The following is a 22,605-nucleotide window of genomic DNA, read 5'->3' as shown; positions in this document are numbered from 1 at the left end:
CCATATGTAGTACTTTACATTTGTCAATGTTAAACTTCAGTTGGCACCTCTCAGCCCATCTGCTCAACTTTTCTAGATCCTGTTGCAGCAGCTTAGTGTCATTAAGAACCATGCCGACCTTCGTATCATCTGTAAACTTGAACATTAAGCCTGATATATCATCATCAGTATCATTAATAAATACAGAAAACAACACTGGACCCGAAGACTGCTCTTCATTAGTCCATGAAGAGCAGTCTATTGATTACCATTCTGTCTTTTTCCATCTCAACCATCCTTTTATCCATAGCAGCAATTTGCATCCAGTGCCACACTGCTCCAATTTATGCAGCACTCTTCCATGTGCAACAGTATCAAAAGCCTTTCTGAGATCCAAATATATGATATCAAAATTATTCTTTGCACCTGTGACTGTTCCATTATGCAAGGGAAAAAAAAATTTAAGTTGCTGATTGATGTCTGTGTTTTATCTAGTGGCACCTTAATATAGTCTGATTTATGGCTTCGTGTAGTTTTTCTAATATATTCTGGATTATTCTTCTATTAAATAATATTTTCTGTTTATACTCTAGTACAGCCATCTCGGTGAAAGCAGTATTTTTTTGGTATCATGTGGATTTGAATCTGCAGCATGGTTAACTATATTTGCATAGCACTTGTTTATGGTCATTTTTCTTAAAAGAAAAAAAAAATAATGTATGTAGCTCGCCTGAGGATTGATTTATCATGTGCTAGGCATCTGCCCCATGATAAATTCTTGTCATACATGAGTGTTCATAATGTTCTAAATTGTTGATTGAAAAAGGCAAGAGATATTTTCAAAAATGGAATTAAGATCGCACCATATATTACATTATTCACTTTCTGTTTGCTGTGCACCAGGACCAGTTCTGAGTTTGTTCCAATTTATACTGATGACTCAAAATTAGAACTAGTTCACTAGCAGCCTTTCCTGAAGGTATTATCTCTCTATATAAATTCCTGTGGGATGCTGCATTTATACTGTGGAGCTCCATGCATTTCTTCTGACTTTGAAGCATGCACATCTAAAACAATACTCTAGAGGTTTTTCTCTACACTGACTTATTGAGTTCTTTTAGCCAGTATACAATTTGAAAAATCTTATCCTGTCCTGCATTCATGAAATATTGTATTCTCTGTATGACTTTTACGTTGATATTGACTTTTGTGAGATACTACTACATTCTGGGGTTAAGGAGAATGAGGTAGCCAACCAGGCTGCAAAATCAGCAGTTTCTGACTGGGGATCCCTTTAGTCCCTTACAAATTGATATCAAAAAAAGAGATTTTAGGCCCATGATTTGTGAAAAATGTCTTTTGGTCTGGAAGATGAGCTGCAAGAAGCAGGAGACAGGTTATTTTGCCTTAAACCCACAATGCAGTTAGGAAATTTGGTATGTATAAAGTCTTCCGTGAAGAGGACGGCCTTAGTCAGATCTCGTATCAGCCACAGCTGCCTCACATACTCATCTCCTGAAAGTGGAAAATTGCCCTGCGTGTGAATACTGCAATGTTTATCTAATGATTGAGCATTTACTAATTATCTGTCCTTGGTTTGATGCTAGTGATGTGCTTTTATGGCTTTTAGCCAATTTTGTTTTCATTGCCTGGTACACTCAAGCAGATTTTATCTCAAGAAGACAATATATTGAATAATTTTACCTCTTTGCAACCATTAATCTTTTCATTTACGTTAGCATTGCTTTACTGTTATAACCATGGACTTCACTGATTATGGCCCTTCATTTTGCCACACCAGTAAACAGTAACCCAACCAACCAAACTCTGGCCTTCTAGATGATTTCTTGAGGTGGAAGTGTAGTTATAAGTTTAGATATGATCTTTCTCATATATGCTACCCGTTTTTGTTGGTATTTGGACCTCCAAACTAAAAGGCCTTATTATTCCATTAACAATAATTTAATGTTTGTATATCTCCTGTAACAGCAGTGTGTTTTGCCATGCGGTGTTCAAAAGTTGAAATCCTAGCAAGACCTTGAACTTTTGTAGACCTGAGGAATTTCTAAAACATCTTCAATTGGAGCTACAAATAAAGAACAAAACGTGTTAAAACATCTGTTAGCATGTTTTATTTATTTTACCACTGGCTTTTTTTTTTTTTTTTTTTTTCAGTCCTTCCTGCCTCTGTAATTAGATTATGAAACTCTACATTAAAAGCTTTGTTATTGTGCAAGCTTAGAGGTTAGGGTGTTTTTGTTTTCTGGTTATCTTAACATCCCATCATTGCAGGATAAATCAGTGGATAAACATTATTAAAACTAAAATTAGGTATGTACCAATTTCATATGTACATATTTCAGTTATAATATAGTCTACAAATGTAGACTGTTGTAACTGAAACAAGTAAAATTTAAATTTATTTTATTTAAAAAAAAAACTGATTATTATAACTACTGTAATATAGCTTCACATTAAGCATTTACTCTTTATATTGAACCAAAGTGCAAATAAAGTCGTCTTTAATATTTTGTGATGTTTTATTAATTTATGCCAGAAAGATGAGCTGCATATTTTCTATATATGGATTACAAAGAAAACTATTCTTATTGACCTTGTTCAAAAATATAAATATAGTTACTAAAGCTTTCCACTTATCTGAGTGCAAGAATAACTTTATTTGCTTTGAATAAACTTTGTTGGTAATTCAAAACTCTTAGAACTTCTCATGACCTACTCTGTGCTGTGTTCCTAACTTAATTTTTTGCCCATTCGGGCTTTAGCGTTAATGGTGATACTCCATTAAAGCAGTGATGAGATTTCTCACTTGCAAAGTTAAAAGATAATATGAGTGATGTAGACTGAATATTTGTGGTAATTTTTATTGACACAACTGCAAAATTAAAATGCTTTAATTCATATTAAAAATTTAGATTGTGTCCAATCAAGTTTTGGGCAATAAAAATATGGCTAAAATTGAAGGTATATATAAATAAAAGGTGAAAATCATAAGCAGAAGGCATCAGCAGCTCTCAGTTTGGTTCTAATGTATTTACCTTATTTAGCAGATTGCAAAGTGGGTGAATTAGAAGAACCATGAATAATGCAATGACATATATACACAATATCACAGATGTTGTGTATATATGTCACATGGCATGAAGGGGATAACGGGATGAATAAGGATCTACCTAGTTTAATAGCAGAAAAAAAGGCATAGGAATTTTGGACAGCAGTGGAAAGGACTGAAACCATTAAAGCTATAAGTTGATCTCTAATAACATCACAGAAAAGGATAGGCTGGCAAAGGCTGATTGTGGAATTATTTTGCATAAGAGGCTACTTTCAATGAAGGTGAGGTGAAACTGCAAGTGAAGCTCAGTAGTATGAAATTCACAACACTGAAATTATAGAAGTTTGTTTATTAGGAAAACTAGCACCAGGCAAGTAAGTTTCTTGGAATTGAATACACTCAGCAGTTTTCAAGGAGTTGGCAAGCAGGTGCACTGAAAAACCATTAAGGTATAGAGCACCATTAATTATAAGAAATCATTGGATTTATGTTGGAGAGTCCTTTGGATTGCCAATACTAAGAATGGGGAGGTGACAGCAGGCTAGACAGTTTGACTTCGTGGTGGGGAAACTTATGGAGGTGCTGATCAAGTAGTAGTAGTGACATGTTAAGCAAGAAAGCAAGTGTATGAGCTTATGCAGCATCAGCCAAAAAAAAAAAAAAAAAAATCACACCATTCCCTCCAAATTACCACCCTCTGTCTTCTCCCACTTAATCATCCTTTTGTCCATTGTAGCAACTTACCCTTAATACCATTCTGCTCCAATTTGTACAATAGTCTTCCATGCACAACAGTGTCAAAAGCTTTCCTGAAATCCAAGTATATAATATCAAAATTATTTTTTGCATCCAGTTCCTTTGTAACAACATCATATTATCCTATCAAATTTGTCAGACAAGACTTTCCCTTAACAAACCCATGCTGTGTCTGAATTATTGCTGCAGTCTTGTCTAGATGATCCTGCAATGCATCTTTAACCAGTGACTCCAAGTCACTGGTTAAAGTGACTTTGACAGTCCCGCACAAAAGATTATTACTTTGTTTGTTCATTTCTTTTGAATATTGAACCATTCAAATCTCCTAATGAGTTTGGACCATTGTTCATGTGAATGAATCATGGTATATATTTGCTCATTTAGTATTGTAGTATTTAATATTTTTGTTTTTATTATTTTTTTTTTATGAAAACCCCAAACACGAGAGGTATTAGAACCTATAGTACTTAGTACCATGCTTGGGTTGGAGGTTGAGAATACGAAAGAAAAAACAGATATTTCTTATTAATAGACTTGAATTTCTGTAGACTGTAATTTTCAGGAAAGACATATGAAGGAAGGTTGTTCCAGAAAATGGCAGTTGATTGAATAAACGAGGCAGATGAAAAGTTGGTTCTGTGATTTTGAAGTTGAACAGGAAATGGATGTTGGGTTGTGGTTGCATGTGTTCAGACCATTTTGAAAGAGAGAGTGGGAATTATAGAAGCCAATTCAGAAGAACAGTGCCCATGGAAGTATCTGTAGAAAAGGCATGCAGCAGAAACAGTACATATATGAGAAAGCGGGTTTGGTTTGGTTTTTTTTTTTTTTTTTTTTTAAGGAGCATTAGCAACTAAGGCCATACTGCTCCGGGGATATGCGATGGTCATTCCCTGACCTTTCCGCATCCTCTGTATTTGGTGGGCACGGGCTCGAACCCCGAGCTAATCAAGAAGCGTGTGCTGCTACACCTGGCTACGGAGGTGCCACCAGCGAGTGAAGAGACTCTGTTAGAATTAGCATTAGCATTAGTAGAGGCATTTGATGCAAGAAAGCAAGCTTATGCAGCATCAGCCAAAAAAAAAAAAAAAAAAAAGTAACATAAATAAATAAAAATAACCACTTCCACTTCACCCCTCTGTTCGTTCGAAATACCTGTCCAGCTGAGCCTTAAACTTATTTAGGCTATCAACTTCCACGACAAGGGATGGAAGTCTGTTCCACCCACCAACCACCCGCTGGCTAAAGGCAAATTTCTGCACATCTATCCTACATCTGTCTTTCCTCAATTTGAATTTATGCCCTCTCAGGTGATTTTTCTGAGCTAGAGGAAGAATCCCATCAGCATTGAGCATGCTCAAACCATTCAAGGCTTTGTACACCTCTATCAGATCACCCCGCTGGTGCCTAGTTTCCAGACACTGTAATTTGCAAAACTTAAGCCTTTCTTCGTAAGAGAACCCCTTTGTCCCATTCACCAATCTAGTTGCCCTTCTCTGTACTCGTTCCAGCAGCTCTACATCCTTCCTGAAATGAGGCCTCCAGGCCTGTATACAGTACTCTAGGTGTGGCCTGACCATTGCCTTATACAAGGGAATAATCACCTCCTTATCCCTGCTAGAAAAATTCCTATATATCATTGACAATACACCATGAGCTACTCTTGCAGCTCGTCTGCACTGCTCAGAGAACTTCATATCTGCCTGCACCACCACCCCCAGGTCCCTTTCATTCTCTACCACTGTCAGTGTAGTACCACAGAGTTGATACGTTGCTCTGGGGTTGCTGTTTCCCATATGTAGTACTTTACATTTGTCAATGTTAAACTTCATTTACCACCTCGAAGCCCATCTGCTCAACCTTTCCAAATCCTGTTGCAGCAGCATAGTGTCAGTAGTGTCCTTGACAACCCTGCCAACCTTCGTATCGTCTGCAAACTTGGACATTAAGCCTGATATACCATCATCAATATCATTTATAAATACAGAAAACAATAAAGGCCCCAATACTGAACCCTGAGGGACTCCACTAATAACATTAGTCCACGATGAGCAGTGTCCATTGATTACCACTCTCTGTCTTCTCCCCCTCAACCACCCCTTTATCCATAGCAGCAACTTGCCTCCAATGCCACACTGCTCCAATTTGTGCAGCAGTCTTCCATGTGCAACAGTATCAAAAGCCTTTCTAAGATCCAAGTATATAATATCAAAGTTATTCCCTGCATCCAGTTCTTTTGTGACTGCATCATAGTATCCAATCAAATTGGTCAGGCAAGACTTCCCCTTAACAAAACCATGCTGTGTCCTAGCTATAACTGAAGTCTTGTCTAGATGATCCTGCAGTGCTTCTTTCACCAGTGCCTCCATTAATTTTCCGGGAACAGAAGTTAAACTCACAGGTCTATAATTACTTGTGTCAGCCTTTGATCCCCCTTTGTGAATTGGGGTCACATTTGCACATCTCCAGTCAATGGGTACCTCCCCTGAGTCCAAGGAAGCTCTCATAATTATGGCTAAGGGTTTGCTTTTACCTCCTTTGCTGCCTCCTTTAATATAACTGGATAGATCCCATCCACCCCAGGTGCCTTTCTTGTGTTTATCTTCAACAATTTCTCCTCCACTTTGCTCTCAGTTATTACAAGATTCTCTAGCTTACTGCTAGAGTTGAATACACCTCTGGCATTCCCCTCGCTGAATAACTCCTCATGTGTGAATGTCGATGCAAAATATTCATTTAGTTTGTTAGCTACCCGAGCAGGGTCATCAACAGTTGACCCATCGATCTCAAGTGGACCAATCTGATTCATCCCCTTCCTTCTAGAGTTTACATAAGTAAAGAACTCTTTGCTGTTTTTCTTCGCATCCCTTGCCAAGGATCTCTCGTAATCTGCCTTCGCCTGCCTAACCTCCTTTGTAACTTGGTTACAGATCAACTTGTATCTATCATAGGCGTCCGTGTCACGTGTTAATTTGTATGTATCCCGTGCATTTTTCTTCTCTGCCATATGCCTCATTAGTTCATCTGACAACCATTTAGGCCTGAACCTTGAACAATATTTCTTAGTTGGTATGTAAAGCCTAGTAGCTTCCACGATAAGTTCTTTGAATGCTTCCCATTTTGAATTTGCTGTTGGCAATATCATCAGTTGATCCCACTGTATAGAATTTAAATACTGTCTCAGTCCATTGTAGTCGCCTTTACGAAAGCAATACCCCTTCCCTTTACCCCTAATGGTAGTTACCTCTTTGAGTAACTCCCACTTCAGCACACTGTGATCACTGCCACCAAGTGGTTCATTTATCTGCAGATTCTTAATGCATGAAGAATCACTACTGATAATCAAATCAAGAGTATTACTCCCTCTAGTTGCCTCCCGAACATGCTGATGTAGAAAACAATCATCCAATAAATCCACAAAAGCCTTGCTACTGTGTGAGTGACCAGCCCCCAAATTCCAGTCAATATCTGGGAAATTAAAATCCCCCATTATAAGACTCTCTGATTTACTGGCCCACTCTATTTCTCCGAACAGTTTCTTATTATACTCATCAGAGTCATTAGGCTTATAGCACACTCCTACTCTCAATTTTGATCTCCCAATGCTTATGTCACACCAAACTGACTCGACACTGCACTGTCCAGCGATGTCGACTGGCTTCACTTCCTTGGATTTTATGTGTTTTTTAACTAATAGCATAACCCCTCCTCCCTTCCTATCCTGTCTATCCTTTCTGTAGACATTGTACTCCCCAAATTCCAGTTCTGCATTTCTTATATCTGTGTGACACCACGTCTCTGAAATCCCCACAATATCTGCCTTTGATGTTTTGAGCAATACCTCAAATTCATCAAATTTATTTACTAAACTCCTAGCATTGGTGTACACACAAGTATACATGCACCTGTTCTTTTTCTTAGCTACCCTAACACAACCCATGTGTTTACTTGTACCCCAATGATTCCCAGCAGTCTCTGAAATATCCTGCATCTTATTTTCCAGGCTGCGGCTCATTCCAATAGAAGCAGTGCAAGAATCACTTTCACCTCTGCCAGTGGCTACTGTTAATCTATTAGTCCTTGTATCCCCCCAATCTAGCAGTTTTCCGACCCACCTAACATTGCCTCGATAGCATCAGCAAACATTCTTGCACCCTTTCTATTTAAGTGTATCCCATCCCTGTAGAAGCAGTCTCTCCTGTTAACAAGTACAGACCAGGCTGAAAAAAATTCTACCCCTTGAGCCCTGCACAATCTTTCCAGGGCCGAATTGATTGACAGGGCTCTCATCATATACTCCCTCCTATCGTGTCTGGGCAGAATTGTTAGAGATGAGTCATTAATTAACCTAATTGTCCTCTTCTGAATGGAATCTAGAAGCCTGAGAGAGGTTTTGGGGGCACCACCCCAGATGTAGGAACAATATTCCATGGTAGGGGGGGATTTGTGATTTGTACAGAGTGAACGGCTGTTTGGAAGAAAAGTAACGCCGAGAGCGAAAGAGAAAGCCAAGTTTTTTAGATGCAGAGGAAGCAATATTTGTAATGTGCTTGTGCCAAGAGAGATTAGAAGTCAGGGTAATCCCCAAAAGAGAGATATCATCTTGCCTAGAAATCGGAGTGTCAAAAAGGTAAGCATAGGAGTAGAAGAATCCGTTTTACGAGATATAAGACAATACTGGGCTTTAGAAGGATTGAAATCAACTAGGTTTTCTTTGCCCCACTGGAGGATTACCTGTAGATCAGCATATAAGGAAATGGTAGCGGATATTCGAGAAGTTGAAGCTGATTGAGCAGGACAATGTTTCTCAAAATGGAAAGTGGAATGTAATGTGCTATCATTGGCAAAACTATGGATAGGATTTCCAGTCAGTGGAAGAAGTAATTAATATACAAGAGCAAAAGAGTGGGGGAAAGAACTGAATCTTGGGGGACACCAGCATTAGTGGAGTAGTTACAAGACAGAGAGCCATCTATCATCACCCTCAGTGAGTGATCAGAGAGAAAACTGGATAATCAATTACAACAACAAAAAAAAAAAAACAGTTGGTAAACCATAAGATGGAAGCCTTTGAGATGTCAAGAGCAACTGCTTGTGTTCACCAAACTTTTCCATTGAATTTGTCCACAAATGGGTAACATAAGCCAGAATACCACCAGTGGATTGACATTGACGGAATCCATACTGGCGATTGTTGATCAGACGGAAGGTTTCTGTGTAGTTTAAGAGTTGGTGGTTAAATGATTTCATTACTTCATTAGAAAGAATAGAAATAATTGAATGGGAGGGATTTGTCACCCTTTTTAGGAACTGGCTGGATATAAGCAAATTTCCAAGCAGAAGGAAAAACACCTTTGGAATATGAAAGTGAAAAAAGATGGCAAAGAAGAGGAGTAAGTTCAGGAGCACAAGTTTTGAGAGCAAGTTGAGAAATACCATCAGGACCTGGAGCTTTCTGAGCATCAAGTTTCGTCAAAATTCTTCTGGCATATTTTTGACGGAAGGCCACAGGAGGCGGTGTTTTACCAAGATCGTTAATACATGAGTTGGAAGAAAAATGGGATGCTACCAGGTCATCTTTATCCTAGGCCGAAGTGACAACAGAACAATCTAGTTTTGACAGAGGTGGGCAAAAGTTGCACCCAATAGCTTTAGCAAGAGACTAGAATGCTCAGCTACCATTAGGGCAAGAAGCAAGTTTTCTACTCTTGGTCTGTTCAAAATTCTAGTTTGGACTGGTTAATAACTGCTTTACAATTGTTCCATGTTTGGTGTAGGCAGAAAATGAATTGTCTTGGCACATTTATTGGAAAATCAAGGTTTAGATAAAGGACACAATCTGAGCAAACATTGACATCAGAAGTTTTGAGACAGTAATCCGACCAAGGAAAAGAAGAAGAAAAATCTCGCAATCATTCCATTTTACATTCTTCTAATGCTAAACAATACGAAGTTGGGAATAGCCATGAGATAAAGGCTCCATTGGAGAAGAGACAATCACCAAGTTGTGATCTGAGGCGCCTAAAGGACCACTCATTTCGATTGTGTACTTGGAAGAGTTGTTTGTGAGAAAAAGATAAAGCGTGTTGGCCGTATGGTTAGGATTGTCTGATTTTCTTGTAGATAAGTGAACAATCTGTACAAGGTCATTAGTAATTGCAAAAGCTTCAGCATCTCAACCAGCTGGAGTTGTGAACATTAAAATCACCAAGGAAAATTTCTTCCAAACACTGTTAGGAAAGTTGGACTGGACAAAGTCAAGTTACAAAGAGAGGTAGTGGAGTTGGGAGAACTGTAGAGACAACAGATGAATTTGACACAATGCGATAGAGAGATTTTAAGTCGGGAGATTCCAAATTACCAAATCTCTGACATGGAATATCTGAACGAACATATGCAAAAGTACCACCTTTGAGGCGAAAGAAATCATACAGTGAATAATTTGGGCAACTGAGATGAGCAGTAGTTGAATCAACCGCTAACTGAGATTCTGTCAGATAAAGTACATGGGGTTTGGCAGACTGCAAGTGGAAATGGACATCGTTGAGATTAGAATTGAGACCACGTATATTTGTGAAATGAACTAGAAGTGTTTGGGAGGTTTAGATCTTTTTGCAGATAAGCTTGCTCTATTAGTTTGACAATCCATGGTGTATTCAATGGTAAGAAAAGATGGGTGGGACCTGCAGTATGAAGCAATGAAATTTTTGGAGATGGCGTACACGTGGTAAGAATATACCTGGATCCTGGACATAACGTGGTCTCGACAATGCACCTCGCATACTCACTACTCGGACTCCCTCCAGTCACTATCTGGCAGAGTAGAGTACAAAGATTATACACTAGCTGATCCGGAAGCCTCCTAAAAAGCTACCAATAGGTTTGGTCCGGTGTACTAACTAGCGGCTGGCCTGCGAACACCGCTTTAGAGCTGTGTTCTCAGAACGTAAGGAAGATTGGATCTCGTCATGATGTTCATCTTAACCTCAAAAGTCATCAGTAATACTGCATGATGGAAAGAGGTGGGGAAGGGTTGACCGGAACTTAGCTCTGGAGACCAAACATGGGTTCCACCACTTCAAGCCTCCAATAAGCAAAGTGGTGGTATTCCACCAGTAGATGAGTCATCCACTGCCTAGTATTGCCTGGTAACACAGAGGGGCGGCACTCCTCCATGTGGTGTGGGTGATTACCCACAGTGTGCTTATGCATGGAGGTTATACGCAGGATTACTAACAGTCCCACCATCGTGAAGGTGCAAGCAGAGGATTGGCTGTCTGGACTTCACCGAAATTGTGTCCACTTGACTTGAATGTCACCCGAATATCAGTTCCATCAGCGTTTTAGACTCCCGGGTAGCAAGTACAGCTTGTCTGGCATATCTGAGAGAATATATTCGACAACCTCAAGGACCACTTTAGTTTTATTATTTTAATAATGAGCATAGGCTAATAAGCACAACATCTAAAACAGTTTGACAGCCGATTTATGTTAGTATGTGATTGCCTGATGTTATTTTTTATTAATTATTATTTCAGTTTATTTTTCAGAATAAACTACCAATGTTTATCTCCTCTTAGGGCCTTGTAGATGTTAATCATGAATCCTCCAATATCCCCACTCACATATGAGGAAAGACAATATGTGGGCTACAGAGCTTCCTAACTTAGGCACCTTGGAGGAGTCCTGATTTAGGCTCTATAAGACTCTGAAGGGATATAAACATTGGTAGTTTATTTTGAAAAATGAAAAACTATTTGCGTGTGTTCCTCCTCACTGGATTGTTGGAGCTCTTTTATCAAGCAAGTTTTTAATTAGTGGTATAAGTTACAGCTCCATGGGTAGTTGAAGTGATGATTTTGTGGAATTCTAAGGTCAGGTTTATTGTGAGAGGTAACACATGGGTAGTTTATTTTTTGACTAATGCAGAGCTGCCAACTCAGCATAGCAGATCTAGAAGCCTCCATTTTTGGAAGGATGTTGAACTGTTGCAATGGGTGGTTGCAGAAAAGAGCAGTGAGATTAGTGTGCAGAACAAAAGGATAGTCTTACCAAAAGTTCAGTTGTGCAAGTTTGCAGAATCTTGAAACAGTCATCTATAAGGAAATATGATTGAGGTTTTTAAGACTGGATGGATTGATTAAGCTAAATGTTGATGACATCCTTTAGTTCAATCACACATGAGGGGAGGTATTCAAATTGAGGGTTGGTTGGAAAAAACTTTATTTGGTGTTGTTGGAAATAGATAGTGTACTGACCTCTGCATTGAATCACTGAACTATTATTTCTAGTAAGCTGTAGGAGGTGTATTTTCTTCTTTTTTTTTTTTTTTTTTTTGGTAAAATTATTTCAGTTTAAATTTTTATGTGCTTGTTGCAACCAGCTTTTCTTAGTTGCATTTAAAATATTTATGAATAAACCTAAACATATCTGGTTTTATTTTTCTTTTAGACTGGAAGATCCAGAGGATTTGCATTTATCTACTTTGAGAATACTGATGACGCAGCAGTGGTGAGTGTCTTACAATTTATTTTACAAATGTGCACTTCTTATTAGAAAGATTAGGAAGAACTTGATTATCAGAAGTATTAGGCCAATAATGAATAAGCAATTTTCAGTAATGCAAATGTAGGAGGCAGTCCTGTTACCTAAAGGTATAAATGAAGCAATAGAAGTTATTAGAGTTCCAGGAAATTGATTCCTGTACCAAGGAATCAACTTAGGAGTCGTTGGGAACATTCATAGAAATGCACCCGTTTTTTTTTTTTTTTTTTTTTTTGTGGAGCATTTACTCTGTGCAGAGTGTTATATTACTAAACTTTGGGTTTGTATTGTTGCCACTATTCATAATTTTATGTGTTCTGCTGTTTATTGAATAACCAATACAGGAAAGCTTAACAGCTACCTTGTATTGATTAAAAATTACACTTGAGTTCTGTTTATTTCCTAATATATGTATCAATACTTTGATGTTTTGCATCCAGTATTCAGATCTGTGGAATTTTGTATATGGTGACATACTATATAATGATACTGCATATCGGGGTCAGCAGTCATTCACATCTCAGTTGACACAGTTTAGCCTTTTAAATTTTTGTGTATTAAAATACTCGTAAAACGCTGTTTGGTAGTAAGGAAATGTTAACTGATAAGAAATTCCATCATTTTGAACACTTCATTGAATTAAGTAGGATATACTGTATTAAAGTTTATTTTTTTAAAATTATTTATATTTTACTCTAATGTACCGGTAATTTTGTCGATTTTTTTTTTTTTTCGTTTTTTCCATTTTAATTTGTGGAGGGTATCATATGGAAGTGTTCTAAGTACTATATTGAGGTAAACTCCTCTTATTATTTTACAAATATTATTATCGACATAGAACGTATTGAGTATTACAGCTCTGATTCATACTATCTAATTCATTTTTTAAACTCTTATTGACTATTTCATTAACTTCCTGGCTCTCCAGTAGTAAACAATCGATACACACAATTATGGGAGATTTTTTGAATGGCTTGGTGCAAAATTACATTAAATCTACACTAAGGTACTCGGCCCAAAGTTACCATATTTATTTCCTAAAATATTGCCTTCAAAACAACATTGTTCCGAAGTTTGCCAGGGTTAATTTAAATCAAAAAATTTCAGGCATAAAACAGCTAACACTGGCGACATCGTGTAATATTGTTAAGCTTGCCTTAAAATCTCGATATTCAAATAAACAAAAATACCTTTCCCAGGTTAGGAAGCTTCGCGATAAATTAAAAAATTATCTACATCTGAATGATTGGTCTGTATTGAAGACCTCCATAGATTTGCGACGGGAAGCACAGACCTCAGAAATAAAAAACAGACACGTTAATAAGTTGCAAACATTGTCGGATAGGTCAAGACCCATTCATGCGAATTCTAACACATTGTCACGGGCTTGCGACCAAGTTCATACGAGTTTGGTGACTCCCCCCCCACAGACACACAATGTACAACCACAGAATATGTCAGCTAGTTCACGAACACCCCCTCACCCAGTATTCAACGAACCAACACATCAACAGGTTACAAATCTTCCCTCATGTACGCTATCGCAGGACCAGATTTCACTTTTATCCAAAGAACTATAATTTACCACCTCGAAAACTACCTAAAAACAATGCGTAATTGATATCAAATTTGGACTTCGTAATGTTCCACAAAAAGATGTATTTATTCAACAAGTTAACCAAGTAGTGAATAACATAAAAGAAACACGACTTCCTAAATTGAATACACACGACAGTTCAGCTTTACGAGAATTTGGGGAAATAAGGACATTATTATACAGAGCGCAGATAAAGGAGATACAGTGGTAATACTAGATAAACCTGATTATATTAATTAGTTAGATTCAGTTGTTTCAGATACCTCCACTTATCTTGAAGTAGACCCGGCACTGTTTACCAATTTGGTCAATCAATACAATAAAACGTTAACCACATATCGAAAAAACGACTAAATTACTATGGTCCAGTTAAAGGAATTGAAGGCCAGAACATACAATATTTCTGCACTTTTCGGTCAGATAAAATTACACAAGACTGGATTTCCTATTCGACCCATTGTTTCCTACAGGAACTCGGCATTTTCATCCTTAGCCACACATGTATATAACATTATAAAACCCTTTAGGCAGGTAATACAATTTGGGATCAAGAACTACGATACATTATTTAATAATCTTAAAGACTAGACTCTGCGACAATGACAATTTATTCTGACTATATGTTACCTCGTTATATATGAATGTAAATGTTGAATACACATTAGATATTATTTGGGATATGTTAAATAAAAACTCGACACCGATTAATTATACGAAGCTACCAATTAAGGAAATTTTTCACTTAATTAAACTGTTAGTTGAGGCCAACTACATCACCTTTTGAGACAAGGTGTACAAACAAATTTTTGCATTACCAATGGGTTTGAGCCTGAGTGGCTTAATGTCAGAGATCTATCTCTCAACCATTGAGCATATACATTTGACACCTTTTTGACCCCGTATCATTACTATGGGAAGTATTTAGATGATGTTCTAGTTATTACTGATAGTAGTACTATCCAATACATTTTACATTCGTTTAATAATATTCGTTCTAGGCTCAAATTTACATTGGAAAGGGAAGATACGGATACAAAGTTATTAAACTTTCTAAATTTCACGCTTACCTGGGACTCGAATAAAATACAATTTAGCATCTATCAAAAACCTACAAACGCCGGTATACTTCTCCATTATAATAGCTATTGCCCGTTCACCTACAAAAGATAGATTATCTTTAATCAATTTCTAAATGCCTATAAATATTCAACGATGGAATCTGCTTTGGATTCAGAAATACAAATATTAACTAGCAGGTTCTTAAACAGGGGTTATTCCATTGCCACTATAAACCGAATTAGGGTACAGACTAAGGATAGGATACAAAATACCACACCAACCAACAATAGTAATATCAAAAAATACTTTATTTTCTGTCCCATATGTTGAACAGTGGCACAAACAGCTTAATAGATTCTTTAAAGATACTGAATTTAAAATTGTAGCCAGGCCAATACGGAAGTTATACACTATACTGAATAATCGCTCGGTTCTTTCCGTGTTCGCAACACAAATTAATGATCTGGCATGCAACATTTCTTGCGGTGATTGCGACTCATCTTACCAAGGTTCGACGCGACTTTCTCTTAATATTCGTGTAAATCAACATGAAGCCTCAGTTCGTGCTTCTCGTTCAGCAGCGTCATAATTAGCCTTTCATGCCATTAACGAAAATCATACTTTTTTATTTAACAAGACCAAAATACTTAATGTTCAACGTAATTGTACACGATTATTAATTGCAGAAACCGTAGAAATTAAATTACACGAGAATTCTGTTAATGTTCGGCTGCCATATTTGATCTCCGATGCGTGGACCTTTACGTGCATGCGCGAAGACAAATAATCACTATTTAAGTTTCAGGTTTAACCCGATTCAGTAATTTTCATTCCTGTGATCATGACATACGGTCGAAAAGCATTGTCAGCTTCGGGAAGGAAAATCGTTTTGAATATTTTCGTTAGATTCTTTTAATTGCGTTAATTTGATTTTTAAATTCATTCGAATTGTGTTAAATTGGTTTTTTAAATTATTTATATTTTACTCTAATGTACCGGTAAGTTTTCAATTTTTTTGTTTTTTCCGTTTTAATTAGTGGTATAAGTCTTTCTGGAAGGTATCATACGGTAGTGTTCTACGTACTATATTGAGGTAAACTCCTCTTATCATTTTACAAATACTGTTCATGTAGTATAAAACATTGGCTGTAAAAAGTCTAGGAACTGACAGTTACAGATGTATTTATCATTAATAATTCCTGTAATGATGAATTTGTAAGTGCTTTTACTTTGTATGTCATTCACTATTTTTTTTATTTCATTTTAACAAGTAGAGTTTTTTTGTGTATCATGGTGGTTGGTATTACACTAGCAAACAAAAAATAGTTTTTGTCATACTTCTGCAATAAAAATATGTGGTTATGGGGGAAATAAATGCGCTGATTCCAAAAATCACTATAAAAAGTACAAGTGAAAAAAATATGTTCCCTATAACTCATTTAACTTTGGTAAAACTATCATAAATTAGAACGAAATAGTTATATTTCAATAATGTATAATCAGCATACCTGCAATTGTCCTTAAAAATGTTTACTGCTAAGAGATTTTCTCGGGTATTCCTGCTTACTCTCCCTTACAAAGAACCATCGGTACTCCATCATCATTACAGCATCCCGGCAACCTTGGTACCGCCTTTCCATTGCGAAAATATCTTGGTGAAACCGTTGTTCATCACTCACATCTCCCAGATTTTCGGAGGAAAATTCGAGATCGGAATGGGGGGGGATGAATTTTTAACAACATTCGACAACCCATGTTTTTGTAGCACTCGAGTACAGAAGGCCCCTGTTATAATGCGGTTCGCTTTATGCGGATTTGCTGTATCGCTGTATGCTGATATGCGGGATGAATTTTCAACAACATTCGACAACCCATGTTTTTGTAGCACTCGAGTACAGGAGGCCCCTGTTATAATGCAGTTCGCTTTATGCGGATTTGCTGTAATGATGTTCTTTTATTATAACCCGTATCTGACTATAACGCTATTACAGATTGCATTTTTGCCATATTTAACGAAATTGTTTCATTTGATGGAGTCTATAACTTGAAAAGCTATCGACTCCACCATTTGAAAATGAATAGCAAAACAGCATTAAAACATTTCCCACGCCAACTTGAGAAAATTTCCCACACTCAGTGAAATTTTCTCACACGCTAATTTAATTGCAGTACAGTGACTTGTTACGTAGTTCGAGATCAACATTTTAAAAGATGATGCAAGTATATTGCTTGTAATATTTACATTATATGCATTTATCCGAAGTCTAGTCATCACCCAGTACAGTATTAGACATTATACTTAATGGACAGTTTACTTGAACATTGTATCATGATTAATGCAACCAACGCAGTTACATTTTCGAAGAGTTAATAATGGCGGATAAGAATGAAAAAGCAATGTCTCAGCGCAGTACGAAATGTAAGAAAAAGACTGAATTTAAAAATTAAATTAGACGTTTTGAAGTGAATCGATTCCGGTCAAATACAAGCGGATGTGTGCCATAATTTAGGACTTGCAAGTTTAACTGTAAGAACAATTATAAAAAAAAAAATAAAGAATTAATTTTAGCAGCGGGAAAGATAGCTGTTCCATTACAAGCAACTAGGGCTAGGCTGGCTATTAGAATTGAAATAGAAAGACTTTACTAATTTTATTGAAGATAATATCAAATGCAGAATTCAGTTAAATTAAATATTATAAAAAAAAAAAAAAAAACAGAATGAGAGAGAGATTAGCCAATATGATGATCTGAAGAAAACTCACCTAAAAAAAAAAAAAAATGTGGAACCATTTATAAAACTAGTAAGGGCTGGCTGAATAGATTTAAAATTCAGGGAGAAGCCGCAAGTGCAGATTAAGGAGCCGAAACTTTCAAAAAAGAACTTGTTAAAATTATTGAAGAGGGATATCATGTGTTATACTTCTCAACAAGTTTTTAACATAGATGAAACAGGACTTTTGTGGAAACAAATGCCTAAAAGAAGGCATTTCAATTTCATATTGAAAGAAGAAAAAAACATGCCAGGTTTCAAAGCGGCGAAGGATCAGTTGACTTTATTATTGGGTGGTAACGCTGCGGGGGGATTTAAAATTAAACCCCTTTTAGTTTATTTGGAATAGGGCCAAAGTTCAACCCAAAATTGACACATTTTTCTTGATTAAATTCATCAATTAAATTAAATCAATTGAGATCAATTAAATTCATGATTTTTAATTGGAATTTTAAGTTTAATTTTGATACATAAATAGTTACCACGTAATTATCTATGTATGTAGCGCAGAATATTTTATATGTACAAATATTTGAATATTAAATATTTTGACAGACATTTCTGCATTTTTTCACTACCGTTTATTATTGATTAGGAACTCACGAATACATATGTTATGTTACCTTATGGGAATGTGGCGCTCGCTTAGCGCAGATTCACTTAGTGCTCTGTTTCTTCGGAACGATTTATCAACGTTAAGCGGGGACCACCTGTAAATTAATTTCTTAGTTTTCTTTCCTGTTACCCAAAAAACCATGTACTACTGCCTAAATGATTGCCAATTCAACCTCCTTTAACTGGGTTTCACACACAGTCTTTCTGGAGTTTCCTAATTTTGGGTCCTACAAAAATTCCTTCCTTAAGTTTCACATGTGTTAAATTAGGAAGCACACTTCTCAAGTAAGCAAATCCGTTACCTTCTTTATCTAGTCCCTTCACAAAATTTTTTATCAAATAGGATTTTGCTGTGCAGGGGGGAAGAACCTGGTTTGATTGCACTTAAAGGAATATATTTTTCATTACATTGTCCTGGTATTAACTCGTCATGCTTGTCCCAGTGTTGCACAATATGTTCTTCTGTTGCACGGCTGTTGTCGCAAAACACAAAAAAAAAACAATATTTTGTGATCTCCAACCCTGCAAACCAATAATCTTAATATTGCAATTGTTCCAATCGTAATCCTGGTACTTTTTTAGCATGTGGAACCTTAGACATGTTTTCATGACTTTCTTTAATTATTACCAGAATTAAACTAGGCAGTTGGGGGTTCTCCCAACTGCCTAGCCTTAACCACAGAGAGGTGGAACTGCTTCAAATAAGATTGTCCTGCAAGATATTAAGAAAAATGTAAAGCAGCAGATATTTGTATAACTTAAATTGCACTTGAAATCTTCACCGCCTCACTAGACCTTTCTCAGCACAAGTTGATTGAATGGGTACCAATAACACATGGCAAACAGGACTTCACTAGGGTGAAGTGGACACAGGTAGGAGATTTAATGATGCCAAACAGATTAACATCAAGTGCCTTAGAAAAATAGTATGTTTGAGAAAGAAAGTGAAAAAAAATTAACTTTGTTGTATCCTAGTTCATAGTGGTTTATTGAATCTTCATTTATTTTCATAAACTTACGCAGTCAGTTATTGTGATGAATGCAAGAGTAACAAAATATTCCCGTGTTCTCGCCAGAAAATTTTGCCAGCCAGGTGAGGAAGTGTAATATTTCAGAATATTGTAAAATTTTCTGTTACATATTTATAAATGTGACTTAAGCGTTCCAGAGCAAAAATTAATTGCATAATTTAACATTATATGCTGCTGTCACAATGTTCTCGATTGCATAGTATTTTCGAATTAATATTGATCGAGATCAGCACCGTATGGTATTGCGAGAATCGCTTCAGTTTTAGCTGGGCGGGTGGTGTGCCCATTCAGTAGGTCCTGGGGAGAACACAGTATTCAATATAATGAAATCACTTCGTCTCCATTACAGTTTGACAACTTAGAAAGGAACTTCTGCACTAGGAGAAGCATTTGCACAGTTACTGAGAGAATCTGAACAAATATTTGTAACTTACCAACTTAGGTGATTCCTCTATATTAGCCATGCCTCAGTGTTCTTTTCTAAGTGGTCAAGCCAATTGCTTATTTGAGATTGATTATGTTTTGATCTATCTACCATCCTAAAAGCTTGAGTAATTTTTGAAGTGATGGGTAGTTACATACTTAGTGAAATGTACTTGTGGATGATGTGCCAACATTGAATTCCTTTAACACCAACCAGTTTTGTGCAAAGCAGTATGGTTATTTGTGTCCTATCATCTAACAGATGTTTCTTACAATAAATTTTGAAAAATGGAAGAGAATAGTTTCTTGATTTTTTTTTCTTTCATTAAAAATTAAAGTTTTTCACTTTTTGAAATTTTTATAAAAACAAAATGGCATTTAATAATTATTTTGTAGTATGTAACATGCTGTTTTGACTTTTTACTGCATTTTAGTAATAAAGTTTAATCAAAATTATATGTTACTGTATCCTTGCAAATATGAAACTAAGAAATGGGTTTGATTTTGATTCATGATGTTAACAGTAGTGCATTTTATTATGATTTAAATTTCTTTCATATAGGCTAAAGAGAGATGTAGTGGTTTAGAAATAGATGGCCGCAAAATTAGAGTTGATTACTCAATTACCCAGCGGGCACATACGCCTACACCTGGTATATATATGGGGAAACCAACCTAGTAAGTACTTTATTTTTATATTGGACTGAGATATCACTCTGATTCTATCAGTTGAAAAGTTCACAAATTTCCTTAAGTAATTTGGTTTTACATGCCATATGATTCTTGCCATACGTGGAAGCCAACTTGTATATTGTAGTCAACACAACATAAACATTGAAAGCATATATTATTTACATTACAGTAAATATGCGTGTCACACTATTTTCACAGACATGCAGACTGTAACCAGATGTATTTGGACTAACATGGATATTTGATGGCTTTGATTCAAAAACATACATAATCTGTTATAGCCTCAACCCTCTTGTGCATAGGTTTCTAACTCGGGCACTTGGGGCAAGAATTTGCCTCCATTTCTCCTGGAAAGCAGCTTTCAGAACCAGTTTGAAGAAGGCTGATTTGGCCAGTGCAACTTTCTTTGTATGACATAACCTCGTACTGATATGGATAGGGCTTGTTTCGGCAGTATTGCCACAGTGTGTAATTGTCCAAAGTGTCTGTTAGGGGGTGCCCAGCCTGTGAGCAGACCATTCCTACACATTGTCCATGTAGGCGGCCATAAGTGTTATTATGCATCCATGAGTTTAAAACTGTGGTTTTAAAATGTACATTTGAAAACATATTGCTTTCTATCTAATTTAATATTTAATAATATTAAGTTGCTATAAAAATATTATTTAATAATAACATTCCTATACAAGTATCCATGTACATAAGAATGTTACTGGTAACTTCAAAGTGAAAAAAAATTGTCTTTGAACTGTTTATATATAAATGTTGTTAACAGAAGTTGTTTAGAAATAGTATGTAATTATTGATAAGGAACTGTTACTGCAATCTGCTATGCATTAGAAACTGTGCAGCCTTCAGCATTTTATCTATTTTATTTATTAACCAAAAATCGTTGATTCCCCAGTCTAAGTAATGGTTTCTGGTTCTTCCACCATTAGAGTACCTCCAGAACTAAGAATTCTCTGGACAGTCTGAACCCAAACATGTCTTTTAGACAAAACATTGCAAATCGAGATTTGTCTGTGTCAGTTTTTTCATAGTACCTGCACATAATCCTAATGTCATGTCACGTCACTTGCAAAAAGGTGTCACTATTGGATTGGTGTTTTCAACCTTCTGCAACTTTTAATGGAGTTCATGAATGTTGGGAATGCACTTCTCAGTTATTTTACAATGGTGATTGCAATATTGGCCTTGTATGTAATTGCCTACCATTGAACCAGAGTTGGATGTATGGTGTGCAAAATTTTTTTATGTTCAACTGGGAATATTTATTTTACCACACTTAAAAATGTGTTATACTAGAAAATACTTGTGATTGCAGCTTGTTGATTGTGCTTATACTTTGTAATTATGATAATTATGGGTGTCCACAGAGTGTGATAGAGAGATATTTGCCACCTCTTTATTCAAATATAGGAGATGCTAGGTGCCAAGTGATTTCCAGCGATTTGTAGTGTACTGAAAAATATACTAGTTTCTTTAATTTTCATTGTTAACTTTTATTTTTGTGAAACAGCTTTTTCTTACGATCAGTAAGTGGAGACACAGAAAGGAAACTCCCCTTTGTTATATTTTCTCTTATTCTCACTTATACTAATCTAACTTACACAGTAGTCATTGCTCACTAAGTGGCACTGCTCTTGCCTCCATGTGGGGTGGGGGCTGGTAACCTGGGAGGGGAAATTAACGCTCTCAGGGCCAAAAGAGCACACATGAGTAGTAAAATAACTGCTAGTACTACAGGGCTTCAAGAGAGCCCTACCAAATAGTGATACAGAAAAGACAAAGAGACAGAAGACAGATATGGACCCACCAAAAATGCCGACATACATGCTACAGGAGATCAGACATTAGGACGTGTCTCTGTTCGTAATTCAGAAAACATTAGAGGGTCTGGTGCGATCTCCCAAGTCGGTTCGACACCTGAGATCCGTGGCCATACTAGTGGAAATAGAAATTCCCAAACGCTCCCAGAAGTTGCTAACAAAAACAATTTTTGGAAGAATACCAGTAGTTGTAACACCACACCACATGCTGAATTCTTCCAGAGGGGGGGGGGA

At 36.6% G+C, this 22,605-nt stretch overlaps 1 protein-coding gene across 5 annotated transcripts in view; it reads left to right on the top strand.

The window, feature by feature from the left end:
* The window catches only part of LOC150079461 (transformer-2 protein homolog beta-like), a 168,595-nt gene that overhangs the window by 77,300 nt on the left and 68,690 nt on the right, over positions 1 to 22,605 (top strand). For all 5 annotated transcript variants that reach the window (XR_016547589.1, XR_016547591.1, XR_016547590.1 and 2 more), the window contains exons 6-7: positions 12,260 to 12,319; positions 20,412 to 20,527. Coding sequence is in view for 2 of the 5 variants with exons in the window: in XM_090384103.1 (XP_090240229.1) it covers positions 12,260 to 12,319; positions 20,412 to 20,527 (176 nt within the window). In the remaining 3 variants the exon portion in view is untranslated. The remainder of the gene's footprint in view (positions 1 to 12,259; positions 12,320 to 20,411; positions 20,528 to 22,605) is intronic.

The sequence above is a fragment of the Mastigoproctus giganteus genome, chromosome 10 (genome assembly GCF_048544385.1).
Source record: "Mastigoproctus giganteus isolate SK-2022 chromosome 10, ASM4854438v1, whole genome shotgun sequence".
Taxonomy (NCBI): Eukaryota; Metazoa; Arthropoda; class Arachnida; order Uropygi; family Thelyphonidae; genus Mastigoproctus; species Mastigoproctus giganteus.
The sequence above is the reverse complement of the archived record's forward strand: the minus strand, read 5'-3'. Positions and strand labels throughout refer to the sequence as shown.